General features: G+C 40.9%; 1 protein-coding gene across 1 annotated transcript; it reads left to right on the top strand.

Annotated features, from left to right (window-relative positions):
• Positions 1–218: 218 nt before the first annotated feature.
• HDDC2 (HD domain containing 2) lies at positions 219–16,117 on the top strand. Its single transcript, XM_077811731.1, has 6 exons — positions 219–344; positions 3,409–3,530; positions 8,014–8,116; positions 10,043–10,111; positions 14,092–14,230; positions 15,850–16,117. Exons 1-6 carry the CDS (start codon positions 273–275, stop codon positions 15,945–15,947), a joined length of 603 nt encoding a protein of 200 aa, XP_077667857.1. The 5' UTR covers positions 219–272; the 3' UTR covers positions 15,948–16,117.
• The last annotated feature ends 2,889 nt before the right edge of the window (positions 16,118–19,006 follow it).

Genomic DNA, 19,006 nt, shown 5'->3' with positions numbered 1-19,006 from the left:
TCTCAGCCATTGCTGGGCTCCCCTCCTCGGGAGTCAAGGCAGCAAGGTCCCGCCGCAGGAGGCGGCTGGGCCAAGCGCCCTTCAGCGGGAGCGGGGGGCGCGGAGAAGGCGCCGGCGGGTGCTTCAGCTCGCCCGGAACAAAGCGGCAGGGGCGGGGCTCGGTCCCCCCTGTGCAGCGCGGGGAGGCGGGTCCCGGCAGCAGCAGCAGCCCCCGGGAGGCGGCCTCCGCGAGCCCCGCTGCTTCTTTCTCGGCCCGCTCCGCCGGCAGCCCCATGGCCGCGGCCCCGCTGGGCGGCGCCGCCGGGAGCCTGCTGCAGTTCCTGAGGCTGGTGGGGCAGCTCAAGGTGATGGGGCTGAGGGCGACGGGAGGCCGTGAAGAGCCAAGGCCAGGCCCTGGCCACGGGGCGGGAAGCCCAAGGGCCGGGGAGGGGCCGGTCGGGGGCGAGGTTTAGCTCAGCCGCCCACCCACCCGGGCGCGGGATGAAAACCAAACCCAGCCCGCCAGGTACTGGCTGCGTGACTCGCTGCCGCGCCAGGTGCCCGCTGGAGTCAGTGTGCGCGGTGCGGGCTGTCACCCCCTTGTAGCAAAGCCGGGGCCGGGCTCCGGAGCTGCCCGCCAGGGGGGCGCGGAACTGACTGGGCCAAAAGCCCCAGAAGCGAGTGGGAGGCAGAGCTGAGGCTAGAAATCGGGAGCTCTAGGTTCCCAGCCTTGTGCTCAGTTTACCAAACCCTGGTGCCTGCTTTCCTTGTCAGTTAATAGACCCCCTGCTGCAGGATCACACTTGAGTCCACATGCCTTCCTCCATCGACTCCCATTTTAAATGTCAGTAGGTGGGTCTTCTCTAGAGCCCTGGAGCTAAATGTCAGTGCAAGTCTCTGGATAAAAAACTTAACTCAGCCTAAAAAGAAAAGGAGGACTTGTGGCACCTTAGAGACTAACAAATTTACTTGAGCAGAAGCTTTCGTGAGTTACAGCTCACTTCATTGGATGCATTCAGTGGAAAATACAGTGGGGGGGATTTATATACACAGAGAACATGAAACAATGGGTGTTACCATACACACTGCAATGAGAGTGATCAGGTAAGGTGAGCTATTACCAGCAAGGGGGGGGGGGGGACAGAGGGCATTGCTGGCACATGATGGCATATATCACATTGGTAGATGTGCAGGTGAACGAGCCTCTGATAGTGTGGCTGATGTGATTAGGCCCTATGATGGTGTCCCCTGAATAGATATGTGGACACGGTTGGCAACAGGCTTTGTTGCAAGGATAGGTTCCTGGGTTAGTGGTTCTGTTGTGTGGTTGCTGGTGATTATTTGCTTCAGGTTGGGGGCTGTCTGTAAGCAAGGACTGGCCTGTCTCCCAAGATCTGTGAGAGTGATGGGTCGTCCTTCAGGATAGGTTGTAGATCCTTGATGATGCGTTGGAGGGGTTTTAGTTGGGGTCTGAAGGTGATGGCTAGTGGCGTTCTGTTAGCAAATACTCACAAGCAACCACACACGAGAACCACTAACCCAGGAACATATCTATGCAGGGGACACCATTATAGGGCCTAATCACATCAGCCACAATATCAGAGGCTCGTTCACCTGCACATCTACCAATGTGATATATGCCATCATGTGCCAGCAATGCCCCTCTGCCATGTACATTGGTCAAACTGGACAGTCTCTACATAAAAGAATAAATGGACACAAATCAGACGTCAAGAATTATTCAAAAACCAGTTGGAGAACACTTCAATCTCTCTGGTCACTCAATTACAGACCTATAAGTGGCAATACTTTGACAAAAAAACTTCAAAAACAGACTCCAACGAGAGACTGCTGAATTGGAATTAATTTGCAAACTGGATACAATTAACTTAGGCTTGAATAGAGACTGGGAGTGGATGGGTCATTACACAAAGTAAAACTATTTCCCCATGTTTATCCCCCCCCTTCCACTCCCCACTTTTCCTCAGACGTTCTTGTCAACTGCTGGAAATGGCCCACCTTGATTATCACTACAAAAGGTACCCCCCCGTACCTCCCCCTTGCTGGTAATAGCTCACCTTACCTGATAACTCTCGTTACAGTGTGTATGGTAACAACCATTGTTTCATGTTCTCTGTGTATATAAATCTTCCCACTGTATTTTCCATTGAATGCATCCGATGAAGTGAGCTGTAGCTCATGAAAGCTTATGCTCAAATAAATTTGTTAGTCTCTAAGGTGCAACAAGTCCTCCTTTTCTTTTTGTGAATACAGACTAAGACGCTGCTACTCTGAAACTTAACTCAGTCTGTGATCTGTTAGAGAAAATTCTGCTAGAGAACCCCACTGCTGCTGTATCTTATTTTGTATGTTAGTTTGTTAGCTTCCAGCGAAGGCTGAGTGCAGCAGCTCACCTTCTGTTCCTGCAGGAGTTTACCTGCTTGAGCCTGCCTGAAGCATATGCTGCTCCTGTGTTTCCTTGACTCATTTGTGTTGCCTGTACCACTGGTCTTGTGATACCTCAGGGGGTTATAGGACTACAGCCTTGATTCAAGTCCCTATAGATGGCTACACACACACGTTTCTCTGGACTTGGCTTTAACTACCATGGTTGTGTTAAGATATGAGAACAATTGAAAAATTCTTTAGTCCCTGTTTTAATGTTTTTAGCCAAAGCCAAAGATTTTTGCTCCCAGTGGAGAACAGAGTAGTCCTGGCAGAAACCGTTTGAAGTAGAAACACTGCCAGTGGTGCAGGTTGGCAGACAGCTGAGGGATGGAAGGCTGATCCAAAAAATGTCATTGACTGAGCCTGGGGCTTACCTCAGAAGCTCTTGCATCTAATTCTAGTTCCTCTGAGCAAGTACTTTAACTGTCCCTAGTATCAATTTCCACCTCTGTAAAATGGGGATAATACAAATTACACCTACATTGCAGAGATAAAGATTAATTACAGTAGTTAATGTGTGACCAATGCTTTGAAGAAGTATAGTGCTATTTAAATGCTGAATATTATTTATTTATACTGAATGCGTGTGGGCAATCAAGCTGAAATGGTCTCTGAAAGCTGAAAAGGACAGATTTTCTGGTGGTGTGTGCTATGACTGTAGTATATTGCAATAGACTCTTGTCACAGGATCAATCATCTGTACTTTCAAACTAACTCTGGCTTTGTAACATTTATTTTTTCACTAACCTTGAATCATAGAATCATAGAATATCAGGGTTGGAAGGGACCTCAGGAGGTCATCTAGTCCAACCCCCTGCTCAAAAGCAGGACCAATCCCCAATTAAATTGAGGCTTCATTTATGCATGAGAAGGAAATGGTTACCCTTAATGGAACAAATTTCCATTGGTATCTCTTAAGCTAAATTCTTCAGAACATTTATTCAAATGTTTTATATTATTGTTAAAACTTTCTCCAAGCAGAGAGTACCACGAACAGGCTGGGTGTACAGGAATGTAGAGAAACCAGAGAGTGTATCAGATCATATGTACAGGATGGCAGTCATGGCTTTGGTAACTGAAGATAAACAACTTAATAAAGACAGGTAAGAATACTGATGGTGATGATCAGGCCTGTCTCGAGATTTGGGAACTGAGAACTAAATATTCATCACACCCTGGCAAGGAGTTTTAGAATATGGAGGGGGAATCAAAATTGATATTTTTTTCCATTCTTTCACAAGTTGCTATGTGCCTTCTGGAGTTGAGGACTGAGGAATTGTTTTATTAGCTAAAAGTGGAGGCTTGGACAGGCTGCTAAAACAGAATAGCTTCCAGCTTGATTTCTCTCAAGAGATGTACATAAGAAGGCTGAAGAATCCCGTTCAAAGAGGAGTTTGAAGTTCATGGTGAAGCAAAATCCATATTTTATGTAGCTTTTGATAGAGATTCTATTAACACTTGAGAGAAATAAAAAAAATGTAATTAATTTAGCGTATAAAGGAAAACATAATTAGCATTGTATCACCTGTCAAGAATGGTACAGTATCATATTTGCTTTGTCACCTTCCTGAAGTGATGATAATAGACTTCTATAACTTGGAACTCATCTTTTCTAATGAAGCTTCAGGAAGTATAAACCACTTTAAATCATGTTACTGACACTGACTCCTGCACTGTCCACTACAATGGTCCATTGGCCTAGCAGAGAACATGCATGGCTACTTTCATAACTCAGAAACACAGGGCCTGATTGTCTACTGCCTTATTTGTTGTGAAGTTATTGACATCAGTGAGAAGTGAGATTGAAAAGGTTCTAAAACAATAGCATCATAATAGTAGCAATTTAGACTTGCTTTGCACAGGTGTCAATAACTTTGAGGTGCAAGGCACTGTAGAATCAGGCCCAGAGAGTTGAATGACATGGCAGAAGTTCCATAGCCAGTTTGTGGCAGAGGTGGAACAGATTCTTGATTTCCTCTTATGGGCTGGGGGAGAGCTGACAGATGCAGAAGAACACACCGTGTGGACAGAGGCATCCCTTAGGAGACGCTCTGTTAACGGGGACAGTCCACATCCTAGTGAAGAGGAGAGGATAGTAGTTGACAAAATACAGATAGGAACTGAAGAGAAACAAAGGGAAAAGTCCCATTCAGTTACATCACATGGAGGCAGACAACTAAATATTGACAAATTTTATAAGTGCTTGTATACAAATTCTAGAAGTCTAAATAGTAAGATGGGTGAACCTGAGCGCCTGGTATTAAATGAGGATATGGATATAATAGGCATCACAGAAACTTGCTGGAATAGGATGTGGTAATACCAGGGTAGAAAATATATAGGAATGGCAGAGTAGGTCGTGCTGGTGGGAGAGTGGCACTGTATGTGAAAGAAAGCATAGAGTCAAATATAGTTAAAAAAAAAAACGGTAAATCAAACTGTACCATAGAATCTCTATGGATAGACATTCCATGCTTGAATAATTAGAGTATAGCAGTGGGAATATACTACAGTAGAACTTCAGAGTTATGAACTGACCAGTCAACCACACACCTCATTGGGAACCAGAAATATGCAATCAGGCAGCAGCAGAGAACAGAAACCCCCCCACACCCCAGATACAGTACAGTACTGTGTTAAACATAAACTACAAAAAAAAGGGGGGGGAGGGAAGCAGCATTTTTCTTCTGAAGTAAAGCTTCAAAGTTGTATTAAGTCAGTGTTCAGTTGTAAACTTTTGAAAGAACAACCACGTTTTGTTCAGAGTTATGAACAACCTCCATTCCTGAGGTGTTCGTAACTATAGGTTCTACTGTACTGACAACCTGACCAGGGTAGTAATAGTGATTGTGAAATGCTCAGGGAGATTAGAGAGGCTACAAAAACAGAAAATGCGACAATAATGGGGGATTTCAACTATCCCCATATTGATTGGGAACATGTCACCTCAGGGTGGGATGCACAGGTAAAATTTCTAGACACAAATAATGACTGCTTCTTGGAGCAGCTAGTGCTAGAACCCAAAAGGTGAGAGGCAATTCTTGATTTAGTTCTAGGTGGAGCATAGGATCTGGTCCAAGATGTGCAGTAATAGTGACCATAATGTAATTAAATTTAACAACTCTAGGGTGGGGAGGGAGGAAGGGGAGATGTACCAAAGAAACCCACCACAGTAGCATTTAACTTCTAAAAGGGGAACTACACAAAAATGAGGAAGCTACTTAAATGGTAATTTAAAGGAACAGTCACAAGAGTGAAATGCCTGCAAGCTGCATAGAAACTTTTAAAAAATTCTATAATAGAGGCTCAAACTAAATGTATTTTCCCGCCTCTCTTCTGCTGCCCCTCCCAGGCCCCAAAAAAGCAAGAGGCCAAAAAAACCCCAAAACCATGGCGAAACAACAAGAGTAAAAGAGGTGGTGAGACCAAAAGACACCTTTTAAGAACTGGAAGTCAAATCCTACTGAGGAAAATAAAAAGGAGCATAAACTCTGGCAAGTCAAGTGTAAAAGTATAATTAGGTGGGCCAAAACAAATATGAAGAGCAACTAGCTAAGGATACAAAAACTATTAGCAACTTTTTTTTGACTGGCAGGCTTCCTGCTTTTGATGCACTTAATCAATGGGGCCACTGGATGATTGAGGGTACTAAAGGAGCACTCAGGGAAGACAAGGCCATTGGGGAGAAGCTAAATGAATTCTTTGCATTCGTCTTCACTGCAGAGGATGTGAGGGAGATTGCCATTCCTGAGCCATTCTTTTTAGGTGATAAGTCTGAGGACTGTCCCAGATTGAGGTGTCAGTAGAAGAGGTTTTGGAACAAATTCATAAATTAAACTGTAATAAGTCACCAGGTCCAGATGATATTCACCCAAGAGTTCTGAAGAAAGCCCAATATGAAATTGCAGAATCACTAACTGTGGTATGTAACCCATCACTTAAATCAGCCTCTGTACCACATGACTGGAGGATACCTAAAATACATACTGATTATTAAAAAAGGTTCCAGAGGTGATCCTGGCTGGTAATTACAAGCTGGTAAGCCTAATTTCAGTACCAGGCAAAAGAAATTACTAAGGGGGAGAGGGGAGTGATAGTGGTCTATAAAACCATGAATAGTGTGGAGAAAGTGAATAAAGAAGGTTTATTTACTCCTTCACATAACGCAAGAACCAGGGGGGTCATCCAATGAAATTAATACGCAGCAGATTTAAAACAAACATAAAAAAGTACTTCTTTGCACAACTCACACTCAGCCTGCGGAACTTATTGCCAGGGAATGTTTTGAATGCCAAAAGTATAACTAGGTTCAACAAAGAATTAGATAAGTTCCTGGAGGATAGGTCCATCAATGGCTTTTAGCCAAGATCATCAGGGATGCAACTCAATGCTCTGGGTCTCCCTAAACCTCTGACTCCCAGAAGCTGGGACTGGATGCACTTGATAATTGCCCTGTTCTATTAGCATGATCATCACAGTAGTATCTCAGTGCATTAAGCAACGTTACTAACATCGGTCACGTTTTTCTTCTCATTCTTTCCCTGGGGGGAAGACCGTGCAGTGGAGTGTTTTGTTTTGGAGTTTTTTAAAAATAAAATATACATTTTTCCCCCTCCTCTTCCTCCACCCCTTGCCACTATAGGTATATGCTAGAGAAGGCAAAGTGGGGAAAAAATGTGCCTTGCATGTAGATTGGAAGGTGGTGAGGTTTGTGATCATTCTTAGATTCTGGGGGAGTTCATTCCACAGTCTTTGGTTGGACCCTGAGAAGCTCTGTCTCCTGCAGGAACAAGCTTCACCCTTATTTCATTGTGCCAGAGGAATGAATGAACTTGAAGCCAACTGAAAAATCAGACTAGTAATACTTACCCACCATTGTAAAGTGCTTTGAGATCTACAGGATAGGGTCAGAGCACAAAGCATCATTGACAGCCAGATTTTTTTGGAAGAGGTTGCTACGGCACAGAGAGGTTCACTGACTTGGCTGGAAGCCTGTGAGCCCTAGTGCGTTCCCTAGATCTGTGTTCTAGTCTTGCAACTTGCACTTACCTTGCTGATTGCTTTTAATACTTTTTACTGCACTCTGTTAAAGAAAGCTGGGCTGTGCCACGACCATGAGTTGCTAACTTAGCTACATAATATATGTGTATATTATCAGGTGGCATTTTGAATTTGTCAGGGCTCCATATATCTTTATACTTAGTAAATGCAAACATTGTTATCATCTGAGTAGTGTATAATGTCCTTAGCTTTTATGTGGTAGGGGTTGGTAAATGATCTGCTAGGTAACTACACTGTTGTCACTTAGTATCTTTTGCTTTCTTCCTCCCTCCTCCCCCCCAAAAAAAACAAAAACAAAAAAAAAACAAGGCTTTTTGGTTTTGGATATCTATCCAAATATCTTTTCATACATAACAGTAACTAGCAACTGGGATTCAAATATACTATGGGATAGAAAATTATTTCACTAATACCGATCTATTAAATACAAGGGAGAAGGGAGAGTTTATCAATACTGCTTATTAATAAACAAAGTGTAACTATAAAGTTTATTGGCTGATCATGCAGTGTTTCTCTCCTTATCAGATGTGTACGACTAGCTCTGGTTCATGATATGGCTGAATGCATTGTTGGAGATATAGCACCTGCAGATAACATCTCCAAAGAGGAGAAACATCAGCGAGAGGAGGTTGGTACTCTGTAGAACTTTGTAAAGGCTTTGCATTTTATTTGTAGAGGTGAACAACTAGTTATTGGGGAGACCCTCAAAACAACAAAATACAGAACATGTATTTGTGCATGTATGCCAAGGAGTAGCACTACAAACCCCTGCTAATTTGACTTGTCTAAGTAACACCACAAAGTGCAAGATAATAAAAAGGAAGTTTTTTGAAAGAACCCAAACATTAGGCACCTGCCAAATGAATTGAGTGGATTTTCAGTAGTCTGAGATGTTAGTGAAGTTGCTCGTGTATGTCCATGCTTATTTTCTGGGGAGCAGAGGTATAGATCAGAAGAGAGAGGGACAGATAGTTAATACTTGACACATGGCACTAGACCAGTATTTTTCAAACTTTTTGTATTAGTGACCCCTTTCACATAGCAAGCCTCTGAGTGTGACTGCCCCTTATAAATTAAAAATGAGGTGGGGGTAATTTAATGTAATGGGGGATCGGGGCTGTCAGCCCCTCAGAGCTGACAGCTCATGACCCCCATGTAACTGCCTTGTGATCCCCTGAGGGTCACAACCCCCAGTTTGAGAACCCTTGCACTAGACACTTCCAAAGTATCACACACACTTTACCTGATTATTCTTATCGTACCCCTGTGTGGCAGGTAATCAGTGAGCCTGACAAACAAATGCAACTGTCTGAGTACATAATCTTTGACTTTAATAATGGCCACAAACATATCCATTAATCACAGTTTTGTCAGTTCTGGCTCTCTGTGTTATTTAAAGCTAAAAGAAAAGTTTTCCTACAATTACAGGTAGAGGGCACCACCTTACTTGATAATCTTTTCCAATGGATACAAATAAGTTGTTTAAAGAGTCTAAAAGAAAAACAGTCTTACAGTGAATTCTCTGCCACTCTTATGCTTAGATTTTTTAAAAAAATTCTAGCAATATGTTCCTGGTGAAAAGAAGATTGGACTTAAAAGATTAAAGGGCTGTTCAGAGTTCTTTAAATGCTATCTTTATTCACTGTAACATTGACTGTTCTGTTCTACTGTGTACCTGTTTGGAGTGTGCTTTTTTAAAAAAAAATAAAAATGGTTTCCCTAATGCCTGCTGGGAATGTTTCTCCACTAAGGGCCAGACTTCTTAATGGCATTTAGGTGCTTAAAGAGGCAGGTAGGTGCCTAATGGAAGTTTCAAAAAGGCCTAGGAAGCTGTCTGCATCTTTAGAACACCAAATACCGATAAAAATCTGGCCCTAGGTGCCTGTTGCTCATCCTGGTCCCATTAAAGCAAATAGGAGTCTTGTCATTGATTTCTTTGGGAGCAGGATTGAGCCCTAAATAGTTATACTTCTGAAGTGCTATCTTTGTATAAAATAACACCTTGAGTGGCAAGTTTCAACGTAACTGTATATTGGCATAAAACTTGGCCTTTCTTTTATGGTTGGTTGTTTTCAATTAGGACCTAAGTATTACTGGGGAAACAGAGTAGGACTCGAATGAAATTGATTAGTTGGAACAACATGCAAAGAGGATTCCGCTGTTCATACCAATAATTTGGTATTGCATCAAAACAGTGTTAAACTGTATCTGGTAACTGGGGTCAGTGCTCTGGCATCTGAGTTTGTTCATTTTGCTCAGAGGTCATTTCTAGATTACTGGAGTCAGTTATTGGATGGTGCTTTAGATTATTTTCTGCTGCTTGGGGCTAGTCCTCTACAATTTATTGAGCAGGTCTGGTGTGCAGAAATTATTTTGTACCCATTGCTTTTATTGTTCCATCAGCGGAGTTAGTACTGTACGTGTGCAGCTGTGGAGCGAGAGATGATTCAGTGTTTATGCAAAGGTGGTGGTGGACAAATTGTTTTCTGGAAAACAAAGGGAAAGATATTATATTCAGATAATGGCCAAATGAAAGCAGGAGTCTGTCTTTCAGGCAGCTATGAAACATTTGACACAGCTGCTATCAGAAGATCTGAGAAAAGAAGTCTATGAACTTTGGGAAGTAAGTATACATCACTTGATGCATTTATTCCACATTATTGCTTGCAACAGGACCAACAGATTGTCTTATATTCATGGTGTTTGGTGCCTACTGAAGTTCATAATCTTTATTCTAAAACCTTTAGAGCAAGATGGGTTTGGAATTTTTCTTTGGGGGTATGTTTATATGGCAGCAACTTTCTCAACTCTTTTTCATAAAGAAAACAAAATAATTCAGTATAATGACCCAAATTGTGCTCTTATACCTGTGTAGCCCCACTGCATTCGAGGGATTGATTTACATAACTGAGGGTGGGATTTGTCCCAGTATGTATATTTACCTGGTCAGACAGTGCTGTTCCATAAGCAACATAACCTTAAAAAGGACTATGGTTTTATCTTTGACAGTGTCTTAAATGAGAATTTCAACTAAATGAAAATATGAATTGGGAAGTAATACAGTGAAATAATAGGTGATATTTGAATTAAATTAAAATTATGGATTAAATTGAAAAATGATCATGTTGACCTGAAAATATCTTATCTTTATGCTAGAGCAGTTGTTCCCAGACTTGTTCCGCCGCTTGTGGAGGGAAAGCCCCTGGCAGGCCGGGCCTGTTTGTTTACCTGCGGTGTCCGCAGCTTCGGCCAATCGCGGCGTCCAGTGGCTGCAGTTTGCTGCTGCAGGCCAATGGGAGCCACTGGAAGCAGCAGCCAGTACGTCCCTCGGCCTGCCAGGGGCTTTCCCTGCACAAGCGGCGGAACAAGTTTGGGAACCACTGTACTAGAGAATCTGTTATACATACAGAGGTGATCTGCTAGGATATTGTGATCTTGCAAAGAGACCTCTTGCTATTTGGCTAAGATCTTGTATTATCTGCAAGTCAGGAAACATTAGGCTGCTTTCTCCAAAACTTTGTGTTTAAAAAAAAAAAATAATAATAATGATATATTTCCGCCAACATATGTTTCCGTTATATAGTAACTTTCCCTCACCAATTTTCTGCTTTTGTGTATTTTATTGTAAGCAGGTAGCTGTGAAGCCTTGACCTCTGTAACCTGAGGCTGCATTTAATATTGACATTCTTACCTGTTCCACTTGGATTGTATTTAAATAGGTTTCCAGATATTTGAAGACAAATTCTGCCCGCAGTTATATCTCCATTGACTTTAATTGAGTTGTGTTGGTTTAAGTGACAGCAGAACTGGATTTTTAAAGTTACATTCCAAAGTTAAAATAGTGAATCTGGGAAAACTGTAGTTAGTATTCATAAAATTAGCCCTTTCCTTTAGCCTTTTTCACTGGAAAGCTCCTCTAGCAGAGAGGCAGGAAGCCATTACAGAAAGAGTTAAACTATACCATGGGATTTCTCGCATCTTTTTTTTTGCCTTCGGCTCCTGTCCCGACTTGTACAGGAGCTGATTCCCCATCCCCACCTAACCTAACTACAGCACACATTAGCTTTTTACCTTTCTCATTAAATATCATTTCTCATATGCACACTTTTTAGTTCATATTGTTAGTTGTATTATTTATATTTGTTTCTACCTTCAGGGTAACTTAATCAGCATGGGGTTTCTTGCATAGGAGTGTCAGTGTACCACACTGAAAATATACACAAACCCTAGCCTTCACTGCTGTTAAGCAGCTAGTTCTATTTAAAAAAAAAATAAAAAATCTCTGAAATATTCAATCAAAAATCTACTCTCAATTACACAAAGGCAATACCATGGACTTCAATGTTCCCTATGGAAAGTGAGAACGAATTAGCACAGATTTGAGCTGGGGGTAGGGTGGACAGGGTCTGTGGAAGATCCTCCCACAGCTCTGACAGTACAGTTGGTACCTGACTTGTGACATCCTCATTAGCTTGGTCCTTGAACCGACCGTCGCTTGTTTCCATTTGTGCCAACCGGGTGGATGGTTTTGAAGCGTGAAGAAAGGGGTACCAGAAAGAGACCACCAAAGCTGTTTTCACTTTGTAACCTAATTTAAGATGTGAATGTAACTCACTGGAGGCAAATGAGGACATTAGCACACTGAGTTACTTCCCTCTTTACCGACCATGATAAAGTTATCATTTATGATGTTGCCAAAAAAAATGTGAACTTTACTGACAAACAGAATGGATAAAATGCAGAATATGAAAATAATAGGATTAAACAGATTCACGAAAATAAGAGGCAGTGTTGAACAGCATTTTAAATTAAAATGTAAATTGAAGAAAAGCCCTAGACTTCAAAAAATCTTTTGAAAAAAATGTTAAAATGAAGACTTCAAATCAACTAATAATTAAAGCTTAATTGAAATTTCAAAATGTAATTTGAATTCAAATTGATTCTTACACTAGTATTTCACTGCCGTCAAAATCCAGATCCCCGAATTTGGAACCTACAGCAAAGAACATAATAAATGTGCAGATTTTTAGCAATATGTCACACATCCAGGTAAGCATGACAAGTTCATTATCTGAACACAACTGTGCTGGAATTACAAATTAGGATCTTGCCATTAGGCATGACAGCTCTACTATTATCTTGTTAGAGGCAGGAAATGATGTATATTAATCAGTGTTCATGCTTCCCAAATCATGGGAACTAGAAGTTCTATTTTAAGGGCTGAGAGTTCCAACAGTAGCCCACTTTCCTCTTTGTTTGTTTCAAGGCTCTGCCAAAATAGGCACCTATTCTCTGGTCAGTAGGTGAAATTCTGCTTTCACTTGTGCACAGCTCTCATCAAAATCAGTGGGAGTTGTTGCACGCAATTGAGATGGGGCGGAAATAGCAAGTAAATCAAAGGACTTAAAAGGAAAAAAATAGGAAGAGAGAGAAATACATTAGCAGCTCAGACAGATTAAGCTAAAATGATCAAGAAGGAATGACAGGTTTAAAAAATACCTTTTGAGAACAGTGACAAATACAAGGAGCTGGATAACAAAATGGAGGAACTAGAACCACTGGTGCAGGAAGTGGACCCAGATATTACAGGGATAACAGAAACCTGATGAAATAGTAGTAATGACTGGAGTACAGTTATTGAAGAGTATTTGCTGTCCAGGAAAGACAGAAGTAAAGGTGGTGGAGTGTAATGATGAGGTAGACTGTAAAGAAATTAGAAGTGATGGAATAGATAAAAGGGTCTGTTTGGGTCAAAATCACTGGGGAAGAAGGCTGCCAAAGGCTCCCCTGGGATAGTGCTTTGGATATGTTACAGACCCTCAAGATGTGATTTGGGTATGGATAGAGATCTCTAATGTTTTAATTAAATAAATACTACTGGAAGTTTTATAATTATAGGAGACTTTATTTCCCAGCAATAGATTGGAGGGCAAGTGCTACTAATAATGGTAGGGCCCATATTGTCCTGCATGTGATAACTGACAGATTTTTTCACCAGATAATCACTGAACCAACAAGAGGTGATGTCATTTTAGATTCAACCTCGTAGAGAACTAGTTGTGGGGGATAATATTGGTCTAAGTGATCCTGAGCTAATTCAGTTTAAACTAAATGGAAGGATAAACGAAAATAGGTCTGCAACTAGGGTCCCTGATTTCAAAAGGGCAAACTTCAAAAAATTAAGGGAACTAGTTAGGGAAGTGGACTGGACTAAAGAAGTCGAGGATCTGAAAGTGGAGGAGGCATGGAATTACTTTCTCAACGTTCCAGAAGCTCTCTGAAGCCTGCATCCCAAGGATTTTTAATGAATCTGTAAATTTTGGGGTTTCTTTATATGAGCTCAGATTCAGCAAAGCATTTCAGCATGTGAATAATAATATCCCTACTTAGTAAAGCACATAAACAAGTGTAAAGTCTCATGGAACTTAAGCATGTGCTGAAATGTTTTGCTGAATCAGAGCCTTAAAAAGACATGAGGTCTACTGTACTCTTGAATATCTGTGATACAGATGAAGAAATACTAAGTCTAAGAAAGGCTTTTAGTTCTGGCACTGTGTGTTCCAGCATAGCAAATCAAATCTCTCTAATTGCACATCTGTTCAGGAATATGAACACCAGTCTACAGCAGAAGCCAGATTTGTAAAAGAGCTGGATCAGTGTGAGATGATACTCCAAGCATCTGAGTATGAAGAGTTGGAAAAAATGCCTGGAAGACTGCAGGACTTTTATGATTCAACTTCAGGTATGAAATCTGATTTTTGTAAACGAGAGAGAGGAGTGTCTGAATACCAGTGGGGCCTGATTCTTGGATTTAAAGTGGCAGATAGGTGCCTGAGTCTCCTTTACATTGCTGTCAGTGTAAAGAGGCCTGAAAGTGGGGATAAACTACATTGACACATTTAAAGGCTCTTTACATTGTAAGAGCGTGTGAAATAGTCTTAATATAAATGAGAATCAAGCCTAGTGAACAGGTTGCTTCAGATGTGCTTGTATTGTGTTTGGTTCCCTTCTATAGTATTTACTATTGTTCATTTTACTTAATCTCTGCAAGATAAGGGAAAATAGATAATTTTATATACAGAGTTTAACAGTAATGAAGGGCTGTGTTCAAAAAGAGAGAGAACTCAACTTGTCTTGAAAAATAAGAACACAAGAATAAAAGAACCGGCACTATATAGTTAGACACAGTGTCAGTGGAAAGACTCCCATTGGATCAGTATATAGAGGGGGAACATCAGAATGAAATATTTGAAAGTGTAAGTGGTAACTATATCCCTAGCTGTGATCTTACTAGTGTTCCTACTTCCAAACTCAATATTGTGAAACTGGAGATGCTACCCCTCACCACCTATTTCAGTGAACCTGCAGTTTGATCTGGTGTTTCTCTTTCCAGAAATGAAATAGTTTCTTATAATCAAATATTCTGCCCAATCATCGGACAAATTTTAATTTAAGCTTTTGCTGCCAAGCCTTTACCCAAAGATTTAATTTTTTCTCCTGCCAGGAAAGCTTCAGAAAGTCTGTATGCAATGAGTTTTCTTGGCAACTGGCCTGCATAACATACCATGAAACATGCCTGTTTTACACTTTTACATGTCATTATAGCTCCAGTTCAGAAAAGAAATCATGTACTTATGCCATCACGATTCATAGGTTCTAGGGCAAGAAGGGTAATATTACCCCTGGTAATTGTTCCAGTGATTGATTACCCTCGGTGTTCATAAATTATGCTTTATTTCTAGTCTGACTTTGTCTAGTTTAAACTTCTAACCATTGCATCTTGTTATACCATTTGTTCCCTATATCGGTACTTACAGATGACCAAGTGACCCCTTAACCTTCTCTTTGTTAAACTAAACAGATTGAGCCTCTCACTGTAAGGCATGTTTTCCAATCCGTTAATTATTGTTGCGGTTTTTCTCTCAACTCTCTCCAGTTTATCTTCTTGAACTGTGAGCACCAGAACTGGACACGCTTGTCCAGTAGCACGAGTTCCAAATCCAAAGGATAAGATGGAACGAATGCACATTGACTGCAGGGAGATGTAAACATGAGCCTTAAGTTTAAATACGATCTGAATCAGGGTCCATAGCATGAATTTTTCATATTCAGACTCTTCCTCCCTCCAAATAGTGTATGGAACAGGACATACTCTGGGGAAATACTTGGATGAACTGTTGAACAGTTGCTCTTCTATAGTTATTCCTGAAACATCATAGATAGTGTTCACAATTAAAGGGAGAACATATGTACTAATGGTTTCTTTTGTGATATAATAGTTTGTGCCTGGAGAAACAGTATAATCTGTTACATAAAGGGAAAAGCATGATAATGAATTGTTTCTTTTCTTTCGTTTTACAGGAAAATTTAATCACCCAGAAGTAGTCCAACTTGTGTCGTCCATTAATATGGAAAGAAATGCAAAAATAGCTGCTACAACAAGTGAGCCACCCTCTTGAGGCATTTTAAAACTTCTGTAACTAAAATTTATTTTACTCCTTCTAGTGTTTTGCTGCTACAGCATCACTAAGTTTTACAGTTTTTTTTCTTTCCATTAATTGCTTGGAATCTATGGAAAAATCTAGATAAGCAAAATAGGATAAATTTTGCATTTGATATCATCGTCCTATTTATACTGTTTGGCATCCTGTATCTTTTTTTTAATTTGATGCAACCTGTTTAGTCAATTGCTTGATTCAGTTTTGGTTCATCATGAAATACAGTAGAACACCAGAGTTATGGACTGACTGGTCAACCAGACACCACTTGAGACCAAAAAAAAAGCAAATATGGTACTGTGCCCATATTGCATCTTAAAGGTAGGCACATCTGGGCTGCCTGTCCCCACCCCTATGTGTGGGGCACCTACTCCCAGGTAGGAGTTGAGATGTGCAGGCAAAGCTGTGAGCCCCTGCTGCCAGCCCAAGGCAGCTGGAGCAGAAGCAACATTGGGGTCTATGCTGCTTTCACCAGCATCCTTTCCTCCTCACCCCCAGTCGGGAGGGGGACAAGCTGGCCTGGACAAGACGCTGCCTCTGGAACCTGGCCTGGAGTGTGAACTGCTGGAGCCAGAGCTATGAACACCCTTTATTCCCAAGGTGTCTGTAACTTGGAGGTTCTACTGTATCCTCAAGAGATCAAATAACCAGTGTTAGTCCGGTTTATGGAAAAAGGTTCCATATGATGCCAGTCTCCAAGAAGCCATCTTATGTGGCATTGTTACATTTACCTTACATGTGTGCTCCCAAAGTTACACTCCAAATGCTATCTTTTTATACATTATTTACAAGTAAAAAGGTCATCTAAAACTAGATTTAACCAAGCTGCTTTCTACCTTGTTTTTCCAGTACCATGGTGTACCCCTTAGCTCTCGCCACATGCATTCCAGATACCAAAGGGCATGATGGCACCACCTGGGTTTGTACTAGCATAGAGCAATCATATGTCTTGTCCTATTCCCTTGGGATATTCCAGTACTGGTCTGTGAGAATAACTCCCTACTTGTTCCTAGGGTAAAATGATCATATGTCCTGACCCTGACAACTTTTCTACCTACTTAAGCCAAAGTTTACTCTATCCTATAATACTTCAGCATTAGAGAAGAGGATTATAGTATGTAGCTAATGTAAGGGTATAGGCCAATTTAGGCTATATAACTGTTTGGTGCTATTGTACAAAACATTCTTAATAACCACTACTTGTTATCTTAGAAACAAAGTCATAATTTCCTTGTTTAGCATGGTACGGCTGCAATACAGTCACTTTGTTATATATTCAGTGGTACCCATTCTGCTGAGAGTAAGTTAACTTTTTCTTAACAGCCACAAAACACGTAAGGTTGACTGGTGCCCCTGCCCAGTCTACTGAAAGGGTTGCGAATTTTGACTGGATGTATTCCTTCCAGCCAGTGCTGGGGATGGTATAGGTGTACATATAATAGGTTGGTCCATGCACACTTCTATCTTTGGTGTGCACTTAGTGAGCTCAGCAAAAACAGCCAGCATAATCAGAACCACTATACGGGGGGATAAGGCCCCCAATGACTTTTTTTGGCTGTGGCCTATTCAAGAATTTTTTTTAACAGAGCTGGCAAAGTGTACTCTGCCTTCTCCTGTGGCTTTGCTCAGTTTCTGAAGCCCTCAAAACTTTGGTCTGAGACTGTGCATGGAAAATTTTTAGGCCAAATACATTCATCATGCTAAATATTTTTGATGAGTTTAACTTGATTAATCATTTCTAGTGTGGGAGTGCCTAGGGGACTGCACCAGGTTGGAGCCCTATTTTACTAGTGAATGGCAGCAGTTCCTTCTGCCAAAGAGCTTGCTGTCTAAAAGAAAAGATGTAAGTGGATGAAACAAACAAGCGGGTTTGGAGAGGAACCAATGAAAACAATAGGAAGTTTTAAGACTAGATAAGGTGGGTGCACACTTTGTAGCCAATCAGCAGCAACTATTCCCCCCCAACCCCCCAAATGTAGCCTAACTAACTATCCAGGGTAAGTCTGAAGGAATTCTGATTCCAGCCACAGATATCTCAGAGTCTAGCAAAAGAGGAGTCTACCTTTGTAACAGTTCCTAACAATAATTAGGAAGCTAGGGGTATTTTTTCCTTCTTTCCCAAAGATGTATTACTGTCATAAATACACTGAATTAGAAGAACGAACTTAACTCCAGCCTGAAGGCCTACAGCAATGGGACCCTGTCTTCTACTTACTGTTGCACTGCAAATCTTGTGACTCTCTCTTACAGTCCTAGACCCTAGAGTCATGAGAATACACCAGAATCTGATTTCAAGCACTCATAGTTGGAGGGAAAGGCTTGAACATGTGAATCCTAAAGTTGAAAAATGAGGAAGTAAAATAATTAAATCCAAATGGATTTAAAGAATTTCATTTTTTTAAATCTGGTGGGTTATTTTTTGCTTTTAATTTCTGGAATGCTTGGGGTAGACAAAACCATAGAGATGTCTCAGTTGGCTACCACTCTTTGTTAATAGTTAGGAAAAGAGGCTGGGGAGATGTTTTTAAATATGCTGTTGAAAATCCACAAAATTTTTGGGTATAAAAATGCCCTTCTAGAACTCTTGCACACTGTGCAGGTAGCAAGTACAGTCCTATTTGAAATGCCTATAATAAAGCATGAATTTTATTATCAGGTTTATATGTTTCTAACTATTGATGATGGGGGAAAAATAAACCCATTTCAGATAGATATTATAAACTGTGTGGCTGGCCCAAACCATCTGTCTGCAACTTTTTTTTTTGTATTTCCATTGTAACATCTTATTAGAACAAAACTATTACAAGGGGCATCTTGCTAATAAACACACACAAGGCAGACACACATTTTAAAAAACTCATTTACACAAACTAGAACTTTTTTTTAAATAAAAATTAATGCTGCAACAGAAACTTGCAATTTGTCACAAAATTTTTTTAATGTGTTACACAAAAAGCAAATTAAATCACATTAAAGAGGCATTTGAGATGCGTTCAGAATCAACTTGTCACATGGGAGAA

The sequence above is a fragment of the Eretmochelys imbricata genome, chromosome 3, assembly GCF_965152235.1.
Source record: "Eretmochelys imbricata isolate rEreImb1 chromosome 3, rEreImb1.hap1, whole genome shotgun sequence".
Classification (NCBI taxonomy): domain Eukaryota; kingdom Metazoa; phylum Chordata; order Testudines; family Cheloniidae; genus Eretmochelys; species Eretmochelys imbricata.
Note: the sequence above shows the minus strand (reverse complement) of the source record. Positions and strands in the feature narration are given on the sequence as shown.

Coding starts and splice junctions, on each gene's coding strand:
- HDDC2 (XM_077811731.1), top strand. CDS start 273: ATGGCCGCGGCCCCGCTGGGCGGCGCCGCCGGGAGCCTGCTGCAGTTC. Junction 3,531..8,013: donor AAACAACTTAATAAAGACAG/GTAAGAATACTG, acceptor TCTCCTTATCAG/ATGTGTACGACTAGCTCTGG. Junction 10,112..14,091: donor AAGTCTATGAACTTTGGGAA/GTAAGTATACAT, acceptor ACATCTGTTCAG/GAATATGAACACCAGTCTAC.